A 25,444-nucleotide genomic window follows, 5' to 3' on the forward strand; every position below is an offset into this window, starting at 1 on the left:
CCAGCAACTGGTCGTGATGATTAAGGTATAGAAGGATATGTTTTGGCAATAAAGCTGGGTGGGTACAGAAGAGACCAGATGCCTCCCTGCTGATTTGGGAACCATGGAGAAGACTGTAAGAGTTCCTCATTTCTTCCTTTTTTCAGGTTTCTGTTTAAACCTAAATAGAAAAATGGAACCTTTGACTGTCCCAGACACTCCAGGGGCAGAGCCATTCACAGGTAACTATTTGGCAAGGCCTTTTAGCAAGAAATGTTTGCCAGAGTTCGTCTTTCTTCAGTAGTATTTGCTTGCTTTATTACTTACTACATTTTTATCCCATCCTTCCTCCAGCAGACAAGGCTGTCTTCCCCCATGCATTTCTGGTTCTGCAACAACCCTGTGAGGTAGAAACAACACAAGACTTTTGTGGTGCCTTAAAAACTAACACATTTTTTATTGCATGAGCTTTTGCGGACTGCAGTGTACTTTGTCGTATACACGAAGTGTTATTTATATATTTATTTAAAACATTTCTTGGCCACCTTTCAGGACAAAAGCCCTCCAAGGCAACCTACAGCAATACAGTACAGAAAAAACAGTTAAAATTTTAGAAGCAATCAAAACATAAGCACAATAAAATAGCAATAAAAACAACAATAAAACCAGGAGCAACAGCAGTCATATCAAGAGAAGGCTACAGTCAAATAATATGTTTCCAAGGCCTTCTTAAAAGCCTGCAGTGATGAAGCATGGTGGACCTCCAATGGCAACTTGGTCCAAAGGTGTGGGGCCACTGCAGAGAAGTCCCTCTCATGTGTGATCTCTCACCTAATTGCGCTCATGCGTGGGCAAATGAGAAGGGCCTCTCTTTCTGATCTTAAAGTGTGGGCAGGCTGATATGGGTGAAGGTGGTCCTTCAAATAACGTGGTCCCAAACCGTTTAAGGCTTTAAAGGACAAAAACAGCACTTTGAATCAGGCTCAGAAATGCACCAGTAACCAGTGCAGCTGCTGCAATATAGGCATTATGTGTTCAAATTGCCTCGCCCCGATTTGGCCGCATTCTGTACCAGCTGAATTTTCTGAACTGTCTTCAAAGGCAGCCCTACGTACAGCACATTACAGTAGTCCAGCCTAGATGTGTTCTGCTGAGTGACAGGTATATTATTAGCAATGTGAAGGCCTGAAAAAAACCCAGAAAAATTCAGGGGGGAAAGTTTCCCCCTGTTTTTTCCAAAACCTTTTTTGGGTTTTTTCCCGAAAAAATGAAGAAAAAAATGGATTATGGGATGTTTTTTTTTAGCATGATGAATAAAATGTTTAAGGCAAGGTGTTCAGATATTTACTTCTCCAAATGATTTCTAAAAACTATGTACAGTATCAGATTATTACAATTTCTGTGCACCGAGGACAAGCAAGTCCTAGGTTGTAAACTGAGTCTACAACTCTCAAATGCAAGAGCAAGATGCATTTCTGCCTCTAGGGGGCAGCACTGCCACTGAAGCAGAGACTGAAACTGATAATGATAGCTTTAGCTCAGAAAATGAGTCTGATTAAATTTCATGCTAAAATAAAACATCCCGTAATCCGTTTTTTCTTCATTTTTTCGGAAAAAACCCAAAAAAGGCTTCGGGGAAAAAACGGTATTTTTCCGGGTTTTTCCTGGGCCTTCACACCTCTAGTTGTAACCAGTGAGGTCTGAAGGAAAAGAAATGCAGAAAGTACAAAAATAATTGTCTTATTTACAGTGGCTGTTCACAAAAGAGTTGTTAGGTAGTAAGGCAGACATCCTTGTGCTGGTGGTCGTCTCATATTCAAGCTTGTCCCTGTTGTTGGGTATTAATGCTTAAATGTCTGTGTGTATTTGTGTGTTGGGGGAGGAAATAAGCATCGCTTTTGTGTGTGAACCAGATTGGCCTTTGCCCCCCTCCATACTCCTGCCTTTCCCCTGCTTTGCAAAGGTCTAGTGTCCTTTATATGTACCCCAGGTTCAGCTCTGTGTCTAGATATTCCTTGCCTCTCACACTCGTGTCTTCCCATTGGATCTTCTTGCGTTCTTCTCTGTGCTTCTCCTTGCAGATGCTCAGTGCTTCATAGACAACTACGTATGTGAGCTGGGCCTATTGTCAGCGGTTGAGTGCAGCCCAGCTCGTTTCAGTGACTCTCTGGAGCTCCTGGGAGGGCTTGGGGACCTAGGTGATGTTGTCTGTTGGAGTGACAATGTAGATCACTGCATCTCTTACCTCAACAAGGTGAGCAGTGGACTTGGGCAGAGGTGGGGGGAGTATGGATTTGCAGTGCAGACACCAGCTCCCTTTGCCGGTGTTCCATTGGTACCGTTGTTGTGTGGATGTGCAATTTTATCACTCCATTTTGCTTCTTAATGGCACTAGTCTTGTTACTTTTGGTGAAGCTGAGAATGCATCATCTTGCTCTATCTCTTAGGATGATTGGATCTATCTGTCTCCTGGGGAGGCTTCAAAGAAGGCTAGTCCTCTGGTGTGGTGGTGGTGGTGGTGGGCCCTTGGAAAAGAGGAAGTAAGTTGACCCAGGGGCAGGTAGGGAAAGTAGGCATCTAATGGTAAGGTGGGCAGTAATTGGAGGAAAATGAAGGGAATGGAACAGCCATTGGACTCCTTTAGCAACTCTTCTGTGATTCAACTACCTCCTGTACCTAGGAATTGATGGCACTGGGGCTCCCTGCCCTATATAAAGAAGATAGCTCTGAAGATGGCCTCAAGAATGGCTTTGATCTACTGGCATTGGTTAATGGTACATGCCGGCTGCTGAATCTCTACCAAGGAGTGTCTGTCCAGTTGGGTGACATGGAGGCGGAGGCGATGCGGCGGGCTGGAGAGCTAGATTATCTGAGGACACGGCAGGGTAAACTCAAGGTCAGCGCTCCGAGGTTCGATATTGCTTGTGTCATGTTGCACTTGATCCAGTTATCCAATCTCTGCAGGCTGGCCCAAAATGTTTTGGCATTGGTGTGTGTTTTTTAAAGTCCAGATGGTACCATCCACTAGCATGGAGCACGATCTATTGAGAAGCTTTTGTGTGTGAGCTCTGTTGAAATTAACAGGAATTCATGCAGGAGAGCTTCCTGATAGGTTGTGCCCTGTGGGTGAGGCCTGACTGCTGCCTTTAATGGTATCCAAAATGAAATCCGCTGCTTCATGTTGCCTCATGCTAGGGCTTCCCTTTTACCTCGTCAAGAATATCCCCTTCCACCATTAAGACAAGCTGCATTCTTCCTTATACAGCCAGCTCGGGATTCTGCCCTACTTTCCACAGTCCCAACAGCCCTACCAGTGTCTCAGTTTATACCCCTTAAATCTCAGGAATGACTAACAAGAACAAACTCTGTATTATAAATATGTATTGGTCAGTGCCCTCTTCAGCAAGTACTTTCTTGTGAAATCCACTCTTCTCTCTCTCTCTTTCTTTCTTCTTGTCCAATTACCTGTGGCTTGGATTGCATCCCACATACAATGTTCTGTGAAGGTGGAGGATGTATTGGGTTTCTGATTCACACTGGCCCAGAGGGATAGGATGATGTACTGGACATGCATCTCTGAGGTCCAACCTCCAAGCCCTTTGTTACAGAAACTTCTACAGAATGCCTTTTTATGGCTATAAAAAAACAACCCATCATTAATCATTGGATGCTGCCAGTGCATCAAGAAAAAGGCTGGTGTATTTCGATTGAGGGTGGCATTGCATCCAGGTAAAAGTGTACTGGAGCAAAGTAAATGGCAATTCAGGATATTATTTGATATGAAAAAAAAATTATGCCAAGTGATCTGCAATATAGTGATCAATATAGTGAACACTGACACTGACAACAAAGGTCCGCATAGTTAAAGCAATGGTATTCCCCGTAGTAACCTCTGGCTGCGAGAGCTGGACCATAAGGAAGGCTGAGCGAAGGAAGAGAGATGCTTTTGAACTGTGGTGTTGGAGGAAAATTCTGAGAGTGCCGTGGACTGCAAGAAGATCCAACCAGTCCATACTCCAGGAAACAAAGCCAGACTGCTCACTTGAGGGAATGGTATTAAAGGCAAAACTGAAGTACTTTGGCCACATAATGAGAAGACAGGATACCCTGGAGAAGAGGCTGATGCTAGGGAAAGTGGAAGGCAAAAGGAAGAGGGGCCGACCAAGGGCAAGATGGATGGATGATATTCTGGAGGTGACAGACTTGACCTTGGGGGAGCTAGGGGTGGCAACGGCCGACAGAAAGCTCTGGCGTGGGCTGGTCCATGAAGTCACGAAGAGTCGGAAACGACTGAACGAATACACAACAGTAGTGATCTACCTTTCAGGGTTGTTGTAAAGATTACTGAGAAATTGCCCATGAAGCACCTTGAATGTCCTGATTAGCTGTTCAGCTAAATGGCCCCTGTGTGAACATTGTGCTGGACTAGATGGAGCCTTGGTCTGGTCCAGCATCAGGGCACTTCTTACATTCTTAACCTAAAGTGCTATATAATATTTATATCTTTTGGGCTCATTCACGATCTCCTGAATGCAGCAAAAATCGCAGCTGCTAAGGAAAAATACCTGTTCCATTGAACAACAAATAGTTCTGAAAGATTTTTTTTCCTGTGTAATTGCAACTTATAAATTGGTGAAATACAAGAAGCTCTGTCAAAAGTGTCCCCAGTCAAGGACGGTCTTTGTATGCTATGAAACTCGACTGGAACTGTAGATATCTGGGTTGTGCCATGTAACATCATGCTCTTTCAAGTGTTATAAATTAAACACTGTGTACTCAAAACAGCAGCAAAAGATGGCAAAGTCGCTCGTTGCTAAATGCCAGGACCTGTTGCACGATCAGATTATCCTCCTTGATCCTTAAGTGCTTCGAAGTGAGACGTAATGGGAGGAGGGGGCTCGGTAAAACCCCTTTGAGCAGTGTTACAGATGCAGCCTTCTGCAAGAAGGGATGCCTCACGCATTTCTGTAGTGTTGTCTGCAGCTCCCCCCCTTCCCCACCACACACACAGAGTTGAGAAGCTGTTGCTTTGTAAAACAGTGGATTTACTTGTAAACACAGCGCTGATGGAGAAGGGCTGCAGCCAGACACATGACTTATAGTTTATTTCTTTACTTAATAGAATCATAGAATAGCAGAGTTGGAAGGGGCCTACAAGGCCATCGAGTCCAACCCCCTGCTCAATGCAGGAATCCACCCTAAAGCACCCCTGACAGATGGTTGTCCAGCTGCCTCTTGAAGGCCTCTAGTGTGGGAGAGCCCACAACCTCCCTAGGTAACTTGTGAGTAGCTCTCGCTGGGGAAAGCTGCCCCAGGTTGCTATCTGAAAAGCCACACTGGGATGGTGTGGCTTTTATATAACGGTCCCCAGTTAGGTATATTTTCTTAGGAACTGATATCCACCCGGAATCTATTAATGTACTGGGATTGTGCTCCAAGGCTGTCTTAAATATTCATAATCCCTCGTGATTACTCATAACCTCATAGGTACTTCAAAAGCGTCCTTCTAACCAGAAGCTGCTTTAAGGCAGTGAGGTTGTTAAACTTACGTTACCTGCAGCCATAAGAACAGATGTGCCCCCAACCTGTTTAACCCCCACCACTACTGCTCTACCCAGATCTGCGATTCTCCTGATTGCTCCAAAATATTCTCAGAGAATTTCATTGAATGTTCTCGGCATATGTCAGTATTTGTGATAGTTTTGCATTCACTATCACCATTGATACACCATTGTGTATCTCGAGATATTGCAGTAGCATGCAGAAGCTGAAATGGAGTAGCCGTCAATCTTAGACAGGATCTGACAAATTACTTCCATGTTTGGGTGTAAATAAAAGTATTGTCATTCATCTCATTAAAAACAGGTTTCAAATATTGATAGCAAATTTTGGTTCTGATGATGAACTTCAAGGTGACATTTTGGCATCCATATTTGAATTTTGGCAGTTCCTAAAGCCTTGTGAAATTCCATTTGTGGGTCTGCAAATGGAATTTCATGGAAGTTAATGGAGTGAATTCCACTCCATTGTTTTCTAAGGGGAACATACAGTCATGGAAACCAGTGTGTGTGTGTGTGGGGGGGCTACATTTCCCCTCTAACGGTGTTGTAATCTGCCACATCAATGCAAGAGGCAGAGGTGATGATGGTAAAATCATGTTTATTAAGAACATATCAAGAGTTTATATACCCATTTCGTGCTCCCTCAATTTCTCCCTCCTCCTTGGGTGAGTCAACATTCATTGTTGGGTTTGAGTAAGGAAATTAACTTTCCTCATTACCTGTGTTTACTAAACTAGCTGTCTTACCATGTTTGTTCCCCGGATTAAGCTGGAAGTCAAACAGGATGCACTGCTCTTAGACAATAGACAATAGGGAGATAAAGGAGTTACCACATCCACCCTTTATCTCCAGACAGTTTGCTGTCTGAAAAGACTCCAGGCGTTGTGACATCCCTACATAACGGCATATACACCCTATTCCTAGACCCTAGGGTAGGACTAAGCATCCCTTCCCCCAGCAATTCTGTTTCTTGAAGAGGACCATGCAGATATTCTCTGTTGCTCCTTCCCTTTTGATCTGTGTCTTTCTCTTTCATCTCCCTCCACCTCTGCTTCTTCTGTGAGCTTGGTGACTGCTTTAAAAATTTCTGTTGAAGCAATAACTCTTAATAACATTTTGTTTGCTACCCTAAAGTCTTAGTGGCCCCTATTGTCCACCTGTTTTGTCCTTTAATATAATTAATGGGGTACTTTATCGTCTTTGGGTGTGGGTGAACATAATAGGACTTTCCTTTCTTGGCTTTAATTTTCCTTCCTGCTTCACCCCTCCATTCCCCTCTTGGAAACTTCAGAACCAGGTGGAAGCTTGTGAAAGGGAAATTGCAGCTGTGCAGGACAAGGAACAGCAGCTTCAGAGCAAGAACAAGCAGCTAAATAGCATGCTGAAAGAAGAAAAGGATGAGGTGAGTGGGCCGGGGTAGGATGGCTGAACCTAGCCCAAGGCTTTCTAATGCCCTCCTGTTAATTAAAACATGGATGTGATCCACTAGGAAGAGCTATTTAAGTCTCATTGAACTGTGCAGTGGGTCGTGCTTCATGGGTGATCTCTCTCTCTCTCTCTCTCTCCATTCTTATAATTGTTGGCCCATTTGGGAACGCTGTTTGTTTAGCTATAGTATTGCAGATCTCTTGAGTTTCATTTTGAACCCTAGACACTCAACTTGGAGAACATATATTTCCTGGCTCCTGGGCTGCAGGTATGGCTCCTGTATCCCAGTTAGCCTTAATTACCGAGAACCACCCTCTGCTCCACATGAGACTGCTCATGGGAGGAAACCCGCACTCACAGAGATTCAGAGTTTGCTCACATTGCCCTGTAACACTTGTAGTAGATTTGTCATTCAACACCGTCACTATACATTTTGTGAACCGCCCAGAGAGCTCCGGCTATTGGGCGGTATAGAAATGTAATAAATAAATAAATAAATAAATAAATAAATAAATAAATAAAACTATCTATTCTAGTAAAATGACTTGTTAGGAATTGAGTATTATGAGTATTGATGATTGAAATGCTGTGTTGTGATTTATGCTAGTTTTCATATAATTTGTATTTAGTTGCTGTTGAATGTTATATGCATGTTTTAAATAACTTTGTATTTAGGCTGCCTTGAAGCCCAGCATTGGGCAAAAGGCGGGATACAAGTAAATATAATAATAATAATAATAATAATAATAATAATAATAATACACAGAAAAGAGATATACAAATAACTTGATCCATATTTGGACAATCATAATTCAAACAAATATATAGACTATAATCAATAGTTTGTTTTCTTGATACAACCGTAAGTAATAATTCTCAGGACTATTTTCCATTGTGCTTAACTCCTGGGGTATTTGAGCTCCTTTCTGTACTACAAGAACTGAACATTCAGATGCTCTCCTGATCAGGGCACTCTGTCTTGGCTTGAGCACACAGATCCTAAATTGGTTCTGAGAGGAAATTGCTGCATGGCTTTCTGTATTTGGCATCCTAATATAGTAATGGGCCTGTTCAGAAGACATCTTAAACCCTGCTGGTTAAGGGTTAGGGTTAAGCAGCACTGTTTAAGGTGTTGTGTGCAATGCATTTTGCTAAACCCAGGTCATTTTCTGACTTCAATCAGACTGTTTGCAGCAGGGTTAGCAGCTCTAATTGTGGCTTAAAGTGTTGTATGCAACAGCATGGCTTGTGGTTAGTGCTAACCCCGGAGAACCACAGTTTTGCTAACAATAGTCCCTGAAGTGTCGCCTGAATAGGCAGGAGGAGGAGGAGGAGGAGGAGGAGGAGGAGGAGGAGGAGGAGGAGGAGGAGGAGGGAAGCATCAAAACATTTTAGGCACTGTACAAAACACATAAAAATAAGCCCTGCTTAATAGGCTTACAGTGCAATTCAAACATAAATAAAACTAAAAATACTGGAGGAGGAAGAGGACAGAAACAACTGGACCTTGACAAACTGAAATAAACGGGTCTTAAATGTGTAAGAACTGCTGGCAAAGAGTTCCAAAGGTAGCTAACAATAATTGAAAATGCACAAAGACACAAAACTGAGGAAGAGATGCAGGGTTTAACAAGCAGCAAAGAAGCAGAATAACAAGGAGGAGAATACAGAGAATCTGAGAGAAGCAGGAGTTAGACCACAGGGGTGGGTAACTTAATGCCCTTCAAATGCTTTTGACCTACAACTCCTATCAGCTATAGCCAGCATAGTCAGTGGTGAGGGATAATGGGAGCGATAGGCCAAAACATCTAGAGGGCCACAAGTTACCTGTATGAAGGCAATAGAATCTTAAACTGAATGTAAACAATCCTGTCCTGAGGATGACTTTCTACTTTTGATATCACTATTGAATCTCATAGTTTTGTTTAACTGTTTGTTATTTGGGGGCATTTTGTTTCCAATGTATAACACACTGCATTCTACCAGTCCTGTAAACAACTGTTTACCTCTCCAGGCCTTTGCATCGGTTAATTAAAACAATTGGAGGTCAATTGGGAATTTTCGTTCTGAAAACTACCACCAAATAGCCTGTGTTCTCTGGGCAGATCTCAAAACTAGACTTGTAACCATAAAATGCAGTCATATCATAAAACCTCGTATAAACTTAAAAAGTTAAACAGAAATTAAGGGAAGAGTACTGGCTGGGCTACGGGATTGCTTCTTGGGGGGATTCTACATGTCGTACTGAGGGCGCTTCCATGCGCCCCCAGTGCGCCCCCAAAGCAATCGTGTAGCTTGCCTGGAGAAGAGACGAGGAAGAGGCGTCTTTGCCGCCACCGCCACCCACCTACTTCCTCGCTGGCCGGGTCGGAGAGCTCGGCGGAAGAAGGCCGGCGAGGAGGTAGGTGGGTGGCGGCGGCAAGGACGCCTCTTCCTCGTCTCTTCTCCAGGCAAGCTACACGATCGCTTTGGGGTCGCACTGGGGACGCATGGAAGTCCCCTCAGTACGACGTGTGGAATCCCCCTTGATATGCATCTTTAAGCATGGAGAACTTCGAATGTGGCCAAACCAAGGGAGTTGTGGCGGGACGCTAGCTGCCACCGTAGCTTTGAATTCCCGTTTGTCCCAACAGATCACCAAGCTCCTGAGTGCCGTGGTGAACCAGAAGAACCAGCACCTCCACGAAATGAAGAGGAAGGAGCAAGAGCTGTTTCGGCTCAAGGAAAAGATGAGCCAGCTGGTGACTGACAAGAGGGATAAGAGAGGAAGTACGTCAGGGGTTGTGGGTGGCAAGGGGAAGGGGGAAAGGCTTTCGGAGGCTTGGGCTTGGTGTTAAGTTTTCATTTGCCCCTGGAATGATGGAAATGGGGGAAATTAGCATGCTGGCTGCTACAGCACAACATCAGTTCAGATATGAGAAATTGGGGGTGGGGGATCGACACGTTGGCGCGAAGGTGCTTCATTTAGGCACGTCTTTTAAAAAGGCGCACGGAAGCGCCTCTTTCTTCACTGTGTGTACTGGAAAACGAGCGTTGGAGCCGTTGGTGGGGGCTGTTCCCCACCCCACCCCACCCCCCGTCCCCTCCAACACGCTCCGTCGCCAAAATCGGATTCTCCCTCCACCCACCCCGCACTCATCTCTCTCCACCTAAAATGTGGAGCTGGGGGTGGCGGTGTGTGTGCGCTAAGCATGGCGTTTGTTTAAGTGACTCTGACACAGGAAGGAATAGATGTGGGCAGGGAGATGTGTTTACTCGGAAGTAAGTTCCCCCTACGCACGGAGGGTACATCTCCACTCACTCCCACCCCCACTTCTACAAGGCAGACGCTTTTAGTTCTGCAAAGATACATTACCGTGCTCCTTAAGAGCCGAGCGGCGGCTCCTTCACAAACTACGACGAGCGTTGGAGCCGTTGGTAGGGGCTGGGGAGTTGAGGCGGAGCATTTTCCAGTACCCACAGTGAAGAAAGAGGCGCTTCCGTGCGCCTTTTTAAAAGACGTACCTAAATGAAGCGCCTTCGCGCCAACGTGTAGATCCCCTCTGGGCGTGGTTTGGGCTGTTGAGCTTGGAGAAGGGACATTCTGACTTGGGCAGGGGAAGAGCGAGGCGCCCCTCTGATTCTGGCTTCTGCCTTGCTATTCCTAGCCATTGACATCCTCAATGCCCTCCCCCGGGCTGACAGCAAAAGGGCAACCTGGAAAACTGGAAAATCTCTTGGCAGGTAAATATTGATTGATTTTTATATCCCACTTTCCACCAAAACTAGCATTCAAGGTAGCTGACAGAGAGCTTCAGCTATTGGGCATTATAAAAATGCAATAAATAAATAAATAAATAAAATACAGATCAAAACCAAGTTCAGTTTGCCAGAGGTAGTTAACCCATCCATTCTTTTGGAAGGGAGGGGTACTGGGCAGGGGTGGGGAGGTTGCGTTTTTTCCTCCTCCCTCCTAATCCCCTTTCCTTTTGTGTCAGGTTTTTTAGATTGTAAGCCTGTGGGCAAGGACTGTCTTAAGAAATATTTTTGTAAGCTGCCTTGAGGGGTTTTTTGGCTAAAGGGTGGGATATAAGTACTATAAGAACTGCTTCCGCCGAGCTCTCCGACCTGGCTGGCTCTTACCCCCGACAGCGGGAGGCGGCGGCAAGGATGCGGCCGGTTCCCCAGCCGCCTCCTCCTCCGCCTCTTCCTCTGCCTCTTCCTCCATCTCTTCTTTCTCGGTCTACACAGTCGTTGTGGGGGCGCACTGGGGGCGCATGCAAGCGCCCTCACAACGACGTGTGGATTCCATGTTTTGTTTTTCCTCCCTGGCAGGAAGGAGGAAGAGCTCTACCGCACCCAACTGGCAAAGCAAGAACGGCGGGAGCAGGGCCTGGCGCTGGAGAATGCCGAACTGAAGCAGCTGCTCAGTGAAGTGAGCCAAGATGTAGAGCAGCTGCTGGGCCCTGATGTGGGCCTCGCCCGGGTAAGAGCCCTGCAGGGCTTCCAGCGAGCGGGGGGCCATAGCCGCCTCCTTCTGCTTGATCCCCTTGGTGCTGAACCGCTGCTTTCTCTTCTCAAGGGCACAGAGAAAAGCTGTCCGTACAACACATTCCAGGAGCAGTGGGGCAAGTTCAGGACTAGTATAAAGACCCTCGGTATGCAAGGTATGGTTTTGGACTTCCATTCATGTTCTTATATGGGGGCTTTGCTGCTGCAAGGGATAGTAATGATGGCCACTCATTTAAGTGGGCTTAGTTCACGAAGGAGACCACTAAATGGAACCTCTATCTTTAGAGGCAGTAACGTCTCTGAATACCGAATACGGAGAACAACCACGGGGAGGTCCTTATTTTCATGCCTTGCTTGTGAGCTTCTCGGAGGCATTTGCTGGAAATGGAGTGCTGGCCTAGATGGACGCTTGGTCTGCTCCGGGAAGTCGGTTTTTACTATTCCTTCTATTATGTTTTGATGTGAATGCCATTACTTATGTCATCCATAATGCCCCCACCTTCACACGTGAGGAGTTATGACCAGGCTTGGGAGACTCTCGGAAGTTTTGCAAAAGTACAAACACTAAGGGGGGGGGATCCGTAAATGGGGTGGGGTGGGGGGACACCCCCAAAAACAACTAATGCAGATTGAGCATGCTCATTGGGCATGGAATGCTGACTTACTGTTGCCGGGGGGACGACCCTGGGGAGAGGAGCAGTGGAATGAAGTGACTGGAATTCTGAACAGCAGCACACGACCCTGCAACGTTTTGTTTCAGCTCCCCCCCCCCTTGCATTGCCCATGCTCAGTCTGGAAATTATCTGTTAAACACTTTAGCAGTAGTAGATGAGATAAGAAGAGCTATAAGCGCAAGGAACCTGGAATGCCTTCTGCACCTAAACCTTGGTTACACCATTTCATTCCATGGGTGTGTGTGTGTGTTTTTACTGATGGCAGCATGGGGAACCCCCCTTGTAGTTGAAGTAGATGCCAGGAGTTACTTGTCTTGAGCATAACTTCAAAGGAAGTGTGAAGGACAAACGTTTTCCTGGGCAAGTGGCTTCAGTACCTGACCAGGTGTTGTTTTTTTTAGTGAGCTTTCATGCCAGTTGGATCTAATTCAAAAACTAACTTTACTGTAATCTTTCTGTACTGCCTCCCACTCAAGAAAGTTTACTGAAAACAAAGGCACCTGCTTATATCCAAACACGGTGCAGTATTCTTGCTAGAATCCAGCCTGGCTTAGCAGGGGCGTTGTTATGAAGGTGTATTGTGTTAGGAACACAACAGGTGAAAAGGCTCTAACATATCAGATTACCTTAAACCCACTTAACATCGCCTACATGGGTTTGAGGAGCGAATGTGTATGTATGTATGTATGTATTGCATCCAACAAATGAAAAATTATCATGTAGTTTACAGCTTTAATATGTGCAAGGTTGTTTAGTCCTAGCAACAACCCTGTGAAAGCTAAACCTCCCGGAGCCCGCTTCCTTAGCCCAGCCTCCTGGAGCCAGGGCCGGTGCCAGACTATTTTGCACCCTAGGCAAGGTGAGCTACTTTCACACACACACACACACACACACACAAATGCCAACTTTGATTTTTAAGAACAGATGTTTCCTGGAGAAAATAAGAAGCACAAAACTTGAAACTGCTAAATTTATTTTAAAGTGCAAGAAATACGTCATGCCAATTATAGCAAACAAATTGGTAAGGAACGTCTATGGGTCTAAAATGCATGATTGAATAGGAATATCACCTCCAAATCATCCCCCCAACTCACACACACACACACACTCAGCATCACTCACGCCAAACAAACACACGCATGAACACATGCATTCACTCAAAGACCCCCTGCACCCCGTTCACCCAGACATTCTTTCTCTCTCTTCTGGCCGCGTTCTGGAAGTCCGAACGTGGAGCCGCCCCACCCCCACCCCAGCGTCCCTGGCTTCGCTTTGGCTGGGCGGGCGTGGGGCGCCATCTCGCCCGCCCAGGCCCAGCTGAATCCTCGGGCTGGCTCACAGCCAATGCGCGTGAGTGCGGCGCTGTGCTTGGCGCCCCTCTTAGCTTGGCGCTCTAGGCGGCTGCCTGAGTGGCCTCTATGGTAGCACCGGCCCTGTCTGGAGCTAAAATGCTGGTCCCATGCAGTCAAATTCCGCCTGTATCTTTCCCTTCCCAGCCATGGATGCTGCTACTTCCCGAATGTCCGAGGGAGATGGGCAGGACCCTGTCATCAGCGTGACGGATCACGACAAGGAAATCATGAAGCTGAGGAGGGAGATAGAGGAGAGCAGAGTGCTAATTGTGCTGCAGCAGCAGTGTTTCCAGGTAAAGGAGAGCCTGGGTGTCTTGGCCCTTCTCATGGCAAGCCGTGGCCCTGCCTAATTTGGCCAAGTGACTCATTTGACTCCGGGTGGCCACAGGAAGGGCTGTTTGTAGTCGTCACTTACTCTCTGCGCAGTGGGGAGTAAGGAGCACTTCGGGCCACTTAAACACCCCCACCCCACCTGAACTCTTGTCTAGCAACGTCTGACATATCACAGAACTTCATCTCTACAACCGTAGGGGGCGAGACACTTGAAATCAGCTCCTCAGGTAGCAGAATTTTTTGTGTGCTTGAGCAGAGTCACAACATGATGATATGAAGAGAGACTGAAAGAACTGGGCATGTTTAGCCTGGAGAAGAGAAGATTGAGGGGAGACAGGATAGCACTCTTCAAAGACTTGAAAGGTTGTCACACAGAGGAGGGCCAGGATCTCTTCTCGATCCTCCCAGAGTGCAGGACACGGAATAACGGGCTCAAGTGACAGGAAGCCAGATTCCGGCTGGACATCAGGAAAAACTTCCTGACTGTTAGAGCAGTATGACAATGGAATCAGTTACCTCGGGAGGTTGTGGGCTCTCCCACCCTAGAGGCCTTCAAGGGGCAGCTGGGCAAGCATCTGTCAGGGATGCTTTAGGGTGGATTCCTGCATTGAGCAGGGGGTTGGACTCGATGGCCTTGTAGGCCCCTTCCAACTCTGCTATTCTCTGATTCTGTGATATACATACACACTGGGCCCAGTATGGGCTGCGCCGTCCAGCATGTGTAAGGGAGAATCCTGTCTCCAACTCGGACATGGAGGCTGCATGGCCTTTCATGCCTCTTTGGTCTTACCCTACTGCCACTTAACCACCTCAATGCAAATCCTCTACTGCAGCCTTTCTCAACCTGGGGCGCTTCAGATGTGTTGGACTACAACTCCCAGAATGCCCCAGCCAGCTGGGGCATTCTGGGAGATGCAGTCCAACACATCTGGAGCGCCCCAGGTTGAGAAAAGCTGCTCTACTGTGTACCTCCAAAGGCCTTGCTCAGAACTGTCTGTCCTTCCCCCACACAGTGCCTTGGCTAAACCTACTAAATTATTTCAGACCACCATTATCTTTGAGTCTGCACGTTCTTACCAATGAACATGGCTTATTTATTTGAAACATTTATGCCCTGCCTTTTCTCAACAAACATGAAGAATTAACCATTTTAAAGACAGTTTGACAACAACAGTAAATACAGTCATAAAACACTAAATGAGCAGAGAGGAAAAATGAAAAAATATGTGACCATAAAAATGAGGCCACTTCAAAAAAAGGGAGCAACTACTGTATTTCTTCGATTCTAAGTTGCACTTTCCCCCACATATAAACATCTCTAAAAACGGGGTGCGTCTTAGAATCGCAGGTGCGATTATTATTCTTAGAATCAAAGCTTTTTTTCTGTTGGTGATACTGAAGTTAGTGTGCGTCTTACAATCGAAGAAATACGGTACTTATGGCCCAAAAATCTTTACCAAAAGAAAGGCTTTGACCATCCTACAGAAGGCCATTAGAGAGAGGATGCTATGAGCCTTCCTCAGGGTGGAGCTTGAGAGCCTGAGCACAGCTCCTGCAAAGGTCCTCTTCTCCCTGGTCCAAACTATGCATACTTCTGGTAATGCTGAGACACACAGGAGGACCTCTGACCATCTCAATTGGCAAACTCATAAGTGAAGATGGTCCTTCCGGTATCCTGGATTCAAACCATGAAGAACTGTAAAGGCCATCACCAGCACTTTGAATGGTACTCAAACTGGAAGGCAGTGCAGCTGTTTCAACAAGGGAGTCACATGCTCCTTCCATTAGCAACTGGGCTGCAGCATCCTGGATCAATTGTATTTTTGAGTCCTCTGCAAAGGCAGTCCCATGTAGATAATCCAGATGTGATATAACTAAGGCATGGGTCACCTGGGAAGGTCTCCATGAATGGGTGTAGTTGTTGAACCACCCTAAGCTGGGCAAAGGGACTCTTGACCACAGTGGATATTTATTTATTTATTATTGCATTTATATCCCGCCTTTTTTCCCTCCCAACGAACCCAAGGCAGCGTACATAATCCTCCTCCTCTCCATTTTATCCTCACAACAACAATCCTGTGAGGTAGGTTGGGCTGAGAGTTTGTGACTGGCCCAAAGTGGGGCCTAGAACCTGGATCTCCCGACTCCCAGTCCAACACCGTAGCCAGTACACCACCACGAACATGAAAGGTCAAAGCTGGATCCAGAAGACTCCTCAAACTATCAAAGCTGCATTCCAAGTGGGGTTGTGGGGTTCTTGTGAATGTGACATTGGGGAGATAACAGGTTACTCTCCAGCACTTGCAAGTTGCTGTGAATTTTCCCTGCCTGTACCCTGGCCTCTGGCCTCCCTCTTGTGGCTGAACCATTAAAAGGCACATTCACACTGAAAACTAGTTGACAGTCCTGTCTTCTCCCAAGGAATCCCGGGAACTGTACTTCTTCCAGGTCCCATGCATTTGAAGGAGACTGCTCTCATAGGACACAATCGAGGATTCTCAGCACCCTTGCCAGGGCCAGCATCAAGGTCAGGCATGGTCAAGCAGCTGTCGAGGGCCCCTCACGCTAGCAGGGACACTCCAAGACAGGTTCTTTCCCCCCATGGCAGCCTGCTTGTTCACCTGCCTCTTCTCTGGCCCAGACAACAGTGGTAGTGAGCAGGAAGAGCAGTAGGTACCACTGCCTGTTTGCTCACTTACTCTCTGCCTGGAAGGCAAGTAGCATCTGCTGACAATGGCGGTGAGAAGAGAGACTCATTTGGGGAGGGGGCCTTGCCCAAGGGCCCTCAAACAGCTCGAGCTGCTTTCTTGCTTTCAGGAGCAACTGGCTGCTGCCACCAACTCAGAGCTCCCGGCGCACCTGGAGGGCTCCTACTTCCTTGAGGAACAGCAGCGACTACAGGAGGAGCGGGACATGTTCCGGGAACAGAAGCGGGCCTTTGAAATAGAACGGGAAAACTTCACGGAGGCGGCCATTCGGCTGGGATGGGAGGTAGGCAGCAGCTGCTCCCTGGAAGGACTGATGCCAAGCTGTCACATTCATGGAGGGCAGCGGTGTATTTCATAGCCACCACCAGCAGGGCCTCCTTGAAACCAATAGGTTTTCTTCTCTTCCCAGCCCCACCTACTGCTTTGACTAACATCTGGCCTGATGAAGAGTCCGACAGAATTCAAAAGCTCGCTCGTTATTTTGTGGCATTTTGATTGGTCCGGAGAAGTCCTCTGATCAATTAATAACTGGTTAAGGAACAGAAAACAGAGAGTAGGAATAAATGGTCAATTCTCCCGATGGAGGAAAATAAATAGTGGGGTCCCACAGGGATCGGTATTGGGACCAATGCTTTTCAACTTGTTCATAAGTGATCTGGAATTTGGAGTGAGCAGTGAAGTGGGCAAGTTTGCAGATGATACAAAACTATTTAGGGTGGTTAAAACAAAAACGAGCCTCGTGTGGCGCAGAGCGGTAAAGCAGCAGTTTCTGCAGCTGAAACTCTCCCCACGGCCTGAGTTCAATCCCAGCGGAAGCTGGTTTCAGGTAGCTAGCTCTGGTTGACTCAGCCTTCCATCCTCCCAAGGTCGGTAAAATGAGTGGGGGAAAGGTAATAACAGCCGGGGAAGGCAACGGCAAACCACCCCACTGGGAGAAAGGTAATAATGGCCGGGGAAGGCAACGGCAAACCACCCCACTGGGGGAAAGGTAATAATGGCCGGGGAAGGCAACGGCAAACCACCCCACTGGGGGAAAGGTAATAATGGCTGGGGAAGGCAACGGCAAACCACCCCGCTAGAAGGTCTGCCAAGAAAACGTCAGCGAAAGCAGGCGTCCCTCCAAGAGTCAGTAATGACTCAGTGCTTGCACGAGAGGTTCCTTTCCCTAAAACAAAAAGGGATTGTGAGGAGCTCCAAAAGGATCTCTCCAAACTGGGAGAATTAGTATCCCAGGGCTTCTCTACATTGAAGCCAAAATCCCCCACCCTTGCCAGTCGTTCTTCTGGAGTCTTTGCGGGATTCCAAGTGGCATAATGCACCTGCTTCCCCCGTTTTTCCTGGCTATTTGCTTGTTGGGCAAGTTGCACATTTTACATTTTATACAGCCAGTGGGTGGCACTGTGATATTGTGCAATTCCAGAAATGTTACAGCATTTTTGCCAAGTTAAAAGATGGCTGGATAAACTTAAAAACGATGGAAGAGGCACCAGAGGTTGATGATGTTGTGAAAACCATCTGCAAATTTTTGGGAGTGAACGACCCCGAGTACCTGATAAAGCCTCATGTGAAGAGGGCCCAAATGGTAAACACAGTTCAACGTAAGCAAGTGTAAAATCGTGCACATTGAGGGGGGAAATAATCCCAACTCCATGTTAGGCATAATTAGAGAAGGAATTGAGAATAAAACTGCCAATACCACACTGCCTTTATATAGTTCTGATCTGAAAAAAAAAAGATACTGTAGAGTTGGAAAAAGTGCAGAAAAGGGTAACTGAAATGATCAAGGGGCCGGAGAGGGACAAGATGTAGAGATGAGCACCAATTTGGATGGCTTTAAAAGGGGGTTAGATAAATTCCTGGAAGAAGAGGCTATCCATGGCTACTAGTCCTGATAATAAGATGATGATGTAGATGTATTTGTATCCCGCCTTTTGCCCAATACTGGGCCTCGAGGCGGTCTTACAAAGTTTAAAACATGCATTTTAAAACATAGGAAAAGAAATGTAAAAAAAACCCAAGTTAAAAATACACAACAAAATTATAAGTCGTTAATGTAGATGGAGGACCAAATTATTCTCCAAAGGCCTGCTGGAACAAAAAAGTTTTAGCCTGCTTCCGAAAGCCCATCAAGGAGGGAGCCAGCCTAGAGAGTTCCAGAGCACCGGAGCAGCCACCGAGAAGGCCCTCTCCCATGTTCCCACCCAGCATGCCTGTGAAGAAGGTGGGACTGAAAGAAGGGCTTCTCCAGAAGATCTCAAAGCACGGGAAGGCTCATAAGGGAGAATACGGTCTTTCAGATAACCTGGACCCGAGCCATATGATAAATACGTGCTACCTGCAGTATCAGAGGCAGTAAGCCTGTATTCACCACTTGCTTGGGGAACATGGGCAGGAGGTGCTGATGCATTCATGTCCTGCTTGGGGGGTTTCTGGTCAGCAGCTGGTTGGCCGCTCTGTGAACAGAACGCTAGAATAGATGGACCCTTGTTCTGATCCAGCATGGCTCTTCTTAAGTTCTTACGTATGTCCCTATTCACCAGTTGGATTTTGGAATTTATTATTATTATTATTATTATTATTATTATTATTATTATTATTATTATTTATTTATTTATTTATATAGCACCATCAATGTGCATCTTTATTTCTCCCGTTGTGTGGGGTGGGGAGAAACACAAGCGAATTCCTTCTGCATGTGAGGGGGAAAAGGTGGGCAGGGACCCTTCTCTCCCGGTCATCTCATTTTCTATATGGAGGTTTGTTTTTTGTTCAGTGCAGAAGTATTTAGTCCTGTGAGCCGCCACGCACAGCATGAAGTATCTATCTATTTTATTTTATTTTACAGAGGAAGCAGTTTGAGGAACAGAAGGCCCTCTGCCTGAAGCAGGAATTCTTCTGTTCATTGCCAAGGCCAGATATGAGTGACCCTAAGCGGAGATATTCCGCCCCAGTGGCTGTCGCGGAAGTGCAAGGTTATTATCTTCTTTTTCAAAGTAGTGCCATCCATTGCATGCCAATGCCATTTTCGATGGCTACACACAGGGTTTCCTGGAGGAAATATATAAATTTTAAAGCAGAGATACAGCTAAAGTATGGGCAGGCAAAAAAAATAAAATAACGAAAAAAGGCAACTATGCAGTGCTGAAAACATCAAATCTAGCTCGTTTACGGAGCCCTCAAAGGGTCACATTTAGCTTGTAAACAAGCTAGAATTATTATTATTATTATTATTATTATTATTATTATTATTATTATTATTATTATTATTATTACTTGTATCCCGCCTTTTGCCCAATGCTGGGCCTCAAGGCGGCCTTACAAGGTTTAAAATATACATGGGGGAGGGGGAGGGAAACAAAACCATAAAACAATTAAAACACACACACACACACAACAAAATTATAAGACATTAACATAGATGGAGGGCTGGATTATTCTCCAAAGGCCTGCTGGAACAAAAAAGTTTTAGCCTGCTTCCGAAAGCCCATCAAGGAGGGAGCCAGCCTAGAGAGTTCCAGAGCACCGGAGCAGCCACCGAGAAGGCCCTCTCCCATGTTCCCACCCAGCGTGCCTGTGAAGAAGGTGGGACTGAAAGAAGGGCCTCTCCAGAAGATCTCAAAGCACGGGCAGGCTCATAAGGGAGAATACGTTCTTTCAAATAACCTGGACCCGAACCATATAGAGCTTTATAGGTCATAACCAGCACTTTGAATTGTGCCCGGAAACAGACTGGAAGCCAGTGGAGCTGTTTTAACAGGGGAGTTGTCTGCTCCCTGTAACCAGCCCTGGATTTACCCTTTTTGATGCTCCATACTCCTTCCAACTCTTTTTTTATTTCATTAAAAAATAAATAAATCATTTTTGGGGGCAGACTGTGGCCCATGGATTATTTATTTATTTATTGCATTCTTATTCCGCCCAATAGCCGAAGCTCCCTGCATGGGTCCTGGAGGGCAAAAATGAACCCCAGACCTCCTGAAGTTGCTTTACTCCTGACTTAAAACCCCTTTGTTTGGATGTCTGCAAAGAATTGTCTGTGTGAGTTTGTTCCTCTTCCATTTTGGTGAGTGACATTCTGGAGTGTTGCTGGCAGAAACCCAATATTTCTTGGAGTCTTCAAGGCCCGTCAGTGGGAAACTGCTCTGTTGACCCTCAAGGAAGCTTCTATGCAATGCAATGAAACTCTGCCCCTTCCTCCAAGTCCATAGGGCCGGGAGATGTGGGGGCAGGAACAAGGGCTTTTTTATTCTTGTGCACAACTTTGGAGAAAGCAAGAAGTGACACAAGTCTGTTTTGCCTCTTTCCCCAGTGTCTGTGGAACGACTCATTTCACATTTTGGGGAAGGGCAGTTCGCTGGCGGGTGGGGAAGATGACACCATTTGCAACTTGGTATGGATATTTTGTGAAAGAATATTGGGACCAAATGGAGAGAGAGAGAGAATGAGATTATGTCGATGATTCGGCAACTATCCAAGGGATTTAGCTGCAAGCGGTGTTGGGTTTTGTTTGTTCTGTGTGGTCAAATGTTCTTTTGTTGCATTGAAAAATTGAGTAAATAGTTCCCTATTCTTGCTTCCTTTTGTCTACCTGGGCCCCTAGATTTCCCTCCTTTCCCGTTGCCTGCCGCTACTGAACAACATCACACCTACCTTTTTTCCTTGGTATGCATCTGCAATTTCCACCTCCGATTCATTAGCGCATCAAGCACTGGTGACTTCCCTGTGCATGCGTTCTTGCGCTATTTTGCCTTGTTTACCCTTTCACCTGTGCCAGCTCGTGCTTCCTGGTATCGCCACTGTGCTCGCCCCACCCCGCCTCTTTTCCTTCCCCCTCTAGTGCATTGGTTCTTGTGGTTGATGGAAATTGTGCTGGACATGGGTGCCTTACCAGCCCTCCCACTCTGGTTTTGTTGTTGACTGTTTTAACGATCTGGCACCCTTCCTGCCTTTCGAGGGGGAGAAATAGCAATGAGAGCGCAATAATAGTGGGGCTGGAGCAGCGGAAGTACGTTCGAGCGACTCAGCACAAGCCCGGTTGTTCCAGCAACTCCACACCCTTCTCTTTCATCAGCAAGACCACCCTTCAATGCAGACACCCCCAAGAAGGGAGGTTCTGTGACATAGCTGTTAGACAAAGGTTCTTCACCCAGGGACGAGATCCAAAAAATCCCTAAGCACAACTCCACACTGATGCTTCCGCGAGGAAGGCAATGCACGGGGACGGAAGGGTGGTTCTATTCTGAGTGGAGGAAAAATGCCACACTTTCCTCGCCCTAGAAAAACACGAAAAATGGAGGGGAAGAGGCAAGGTGACAGCAGGACAGAGATGACGTCGTGTGAGGGGCGTGGGGCAAAATAGTAAACGAGGCAGGGCAACAGTAGGATAAAATGCTGGTGTGATGGAGCTCACACAGCAGCAGTTCAGTACCTCCGATCCTATTGGAGCATCTTCTGCCTTCTAATTCAGCCCCATTCCCCCTAACCTTTTGTAACCTTTTAAGTGACTCCCTGTTTTGTTTTGGCAGAAAAGGGCAACCAAAATGATTAATGGATTCAAACAGCTTCCATTCAAGGAAAGATAACGCAATTTGGTGCTTTTTCATTTTAAAAAAATTAAGTGCAGACATGATAAGAGCTTTATATCATTATGAGTGATATAAAGCTCTTCTCTTCTCCCAGGCATTTTAACAGCATTTAACAATGTTAAGTTTGTTTTTAATGGACTCCCAGAATTGTTGTTTTTAAATGGATACTGTTGTTTTTATACTGTTTTTATGTTTTTTAAATTTTTGTATACTTTTAATGTTTACCATTTTTAATTGTTGTAAACCGCCCAGAGAGCTTCGGCTGGGGGGCGGTATATAAATGTAATAAATAAATAAATGAATGAGTGGTGTGGAGAAAGTGGGGATTGGATTCGATGGCCTTATAGGCCCCTTCCAACTCTGCTATTCTATGATTCTGTTTGCCGCATAATATTAGAACTCAGGGTCACACAATGAATTTGGGCAGTAGATTCAGGTGAGAACAAGAGTGCTTCACACAGCACATAATTTTAACTTACAGGAATCACTGCAGCAGGATTTGTTAGCCGCTGATTTAGGTGACCTTAAAAGAAAATGAGACAAACTTATGGAGGATAGCTATGTTATAGGCAGTGTAACTTCTGAGTTCCAGATGCTGGAGTGTGGGGAAAGAACAACAGTGTGTGTTCAGGGTTTGTGTGTGGGTGGGTGCTATTGCCTTCTTACTCTCCTGGTGGGATTCCTGGTGGCTTCTGGTGGCCACTGGTGGAACAGGGCGCTGAAGTGGAGGGTCCTCTGGTCTGATACGGCAGAGTTCTTTTTTGCTATGTTGTTTGAACAGACCCTATTTTCTGCAGCCTTCCGCAACTCGTTGCTCTCCAGATGTTCTGAACTACACCCTCAGTGTTCCTGAGCACTGGCCAAACTGGTGGTGGCTGATGGGAGCTGTAGTCCAAACCGCCTGGAGAGCAACGAGTTGGGGAAGGCTGCTTTGGTGTTTCTAACCTTTTCTCTTTTCTTGGCTGCAGAACATGAAGGCTTGCCCAAGCTGATGAGATGGGCCAAACCCATCTGCACCCCTTATCCAAAGGTCATTATCACTCCATGCCACATCCCACCAGAGCACTTCAGAAGAAGACGGCTTGCCTCTAATCACAGCACTCCGGCCACGTGTGGGCAGCAGACACTTCTCCCAAACCACTGGTAAGGCTGTAATTTGTCCCCGGCCTTGTCAGGCAGTGAGGGCTAGGGTAGCTTCATGATGAAGGTCCAGCCCAAGTTTAGGGATGTTTTCCTGATGGGTTGAACTTTCTCCCATATTGTGTCTAGGTAACATGCCCCTTTAGACAAGGCCATGTGTCTGCACAGAGGCCTCTCAGGGGAATGTGTACAGGTTTTAATTCTCCTTGCCATTACCTTTTTAAAACTCTTTACTGCTCCATACTATCACTGGTAAGTAGGTAAATTAAGTTGTCCACAGCTGTGGCTTCCGAAAGAGGGCTGCTGGGGATGTTTCTGCGTAAGCTTCTCTCTGACCCCTTGGGTTTGGCCTAGTAGAAAGAGGGACATCTATCTGCTTTCCCTGAACCCTGGCAAGGTAATCAGAGAGAGAGAGAGGGGTGCGTGTGTCTCTTGTACCTTTAGCAGCTGTGCAGAAGGGGGAATTCCAGCAAGTGCCTTTTTCTCAGCTCTGTATGACTGGTTGCAACTGCTGAATTGGAATTTTTTTCATAGCTGTTAAAGGTGTAGGAGTCCCCTCTTTGGCAACTGGCAACTGCTCTCTGCCTTGACTGACAGTTCTAGCAATCAAAGGACAGCTGTGTTTCTCTTTGAGGAGCATTCTGGAGCATGCCATGGACAAAGGCCACAGCTTAGACCTAAGGTTTATCCTGGGATCATCCAGGGTTCGCCCCTGCCTGAGCACTGGATCCCCTGTGTGGCACCTAGATGAACAGGTTTGACCCCTGGACGATCCAGGGATAAACCTTAGGTCTAGCTATGGCCCCAGATGATCCCAGGGAGAGGGGATCTCTTTCTCTTGGCCTTGGATCTGTCTGGTGTTGCCAGCTGCGAGGTCTGCCCATCACGTTGGCTGTTGGAAGTGGAGGTGTTTGGCTATTGGGGGAGGGAGAGGAGAGGATTGTAACATAAATGTTGGTTCTGGATTTGAAAAGCTATAGAAAGTCTTTAATTCAACCTTACTTCCTTGGCGATAGATTGGGCTGGAGAATACTTATGTAAGAAGGGATCTTTGGATTTTGAAGGGTCCAAGGAAGAATGGAAGCGCACGAATCTTCCCTACACATTTCTCTCTCTCTTTTATCTAGGCCAGCTTCTCCCCCACAGCTCAGCCGAAGGAAGGAGAACCTTCGAGAAACAGCTTCCCAAACCGAAACTACTGTGAAGGATAATCTGCACAGGGACCTTTTGGATTGCTTCTTGGACAGCTTCCTGTAGTCCCCGAAGCCATCGTACTTATAGGAAACAGTAGTTGGTGCAGAATTCTAACTTCAGTAGCAATTGTGACCAACATTGTTTGGAATACTAGAAATAATTTATTGCTTCTACTTAGGAAAGGCTAACAGGAAGATGTGATGACGCCATTAAACTGCTGATCTAGAAGATCTATCATAATTGCTAGACCAGGGTCGATACTGGGAAATGACCCATTGAGGAGCAGCTCAGTGTTACCTGATAACATGTTTTTAAAGTAGTCACTTTCCTAACTATTAGCTAAGAATGTCCTAGTCGGAGAGGCTACTGCACATTTACTAGGCTACATCCTTTACTATCTTTCAAAGTTTATATTTCAGTGGGTGGGGGGGTCATAAGATTGGAGAAAGTCTCTGTTAGAGGTTCCTACCTTCTTATAATAAAGTTAATATTTTTTAATGTCTGGTCTTTGGTGCAGAGTGGTAAGCGGCAGTGACTGCAGCCGAAACTCTCCCCACGGCCTGAGTTCGATCCCAACGGAAGCTGGTTCTCAGGCAGCCGGCTCAGTTCGACTCAGCCTTCCACCCTTCTGAGGTCGGTAAAATGAGCACCCAGTTAGCTGGGGGAAAGGTAATAACGGCCAGGGAAGGCAACGGCAAACCACCCCGCTATAAGGCCTGCCAAGAAAACATCAGCGAAAGCAGGTGTCCCTCTAGGAGTCAGCAATGACTCAGTGCTTGCACGAGAGCTTCCTTTCCTTTCCTTTAGGGTATACTTGCAATCAGGATCATCCTTGAATTTCAGGTGCCTCATCCCAACTGATTGTTTAACAGGGTTCAGGCACCATGAGAACCGACGGCAGTGGGCAGAATGGGACAAAGGATGGGACTGGTGTCAGTTGGGAAAGTCAGTAGGAGTTGAGGCAGTTGTTTGCTTAGACGAAAGAGAGAAGTAGTTGAG

The 25,444-nt window shown here is 46.3% G+C and overlaps 1 protein-coding gene across 1 annotated transcript; it reads left to right on the top strand.

Annotated features, from left to right (window-relative positions):
- Window positions 1–172: 172 nt before the first annotated feature.
- Window positions 173–24,943, top strand: LOC134396515 (afadin- and alpha-actinin-binding protein A-like). The gene is made up of 13 exons (XM_063123027.1): window positions 173–221; window positions 2,061–2,233; window positions 2,660–2,875; window positions 6,832–6,942; window positions 9,602–9,737; window positions 10,616–10,691; window positions 11,283–11,433; window positions 11,530–11,619; window positions 13,599–13,778; window positions 16,636–16,809; window positions 19,372–19,498; window positions 23,080–23,254; window positions 24,379–24,943. Exons 1-13 carry the CDS (start codon window positions 173–175, stop codon window positions 24,506–24,508), a joined length of 1,788 nt encoding a protein of 595 aa, XP_062979097.1. The 3' UTR covers window positions 24,509–24,943.
- Window positions 24,944–25,444: the final 501 nt, after the last annotated feature.

The sequence above is a fragment of the Elgaria multicarinata genome, chromosome 3 (genome assembly GCF_023053635.1).
Source record: "Elgaria multicarinata webbii isolate HBS135686 ecotype San Diego chromosome 3, rElgMul1.1.pri, whole genome shotgun sequence".
NCBI classification, from domain to species: domain Eukaryota; kingdom Metazoa; phylum Chordata; class Lepidosauria; order Squamata; family Anguidae; genus Elgaria; species Elgaria multicarinata.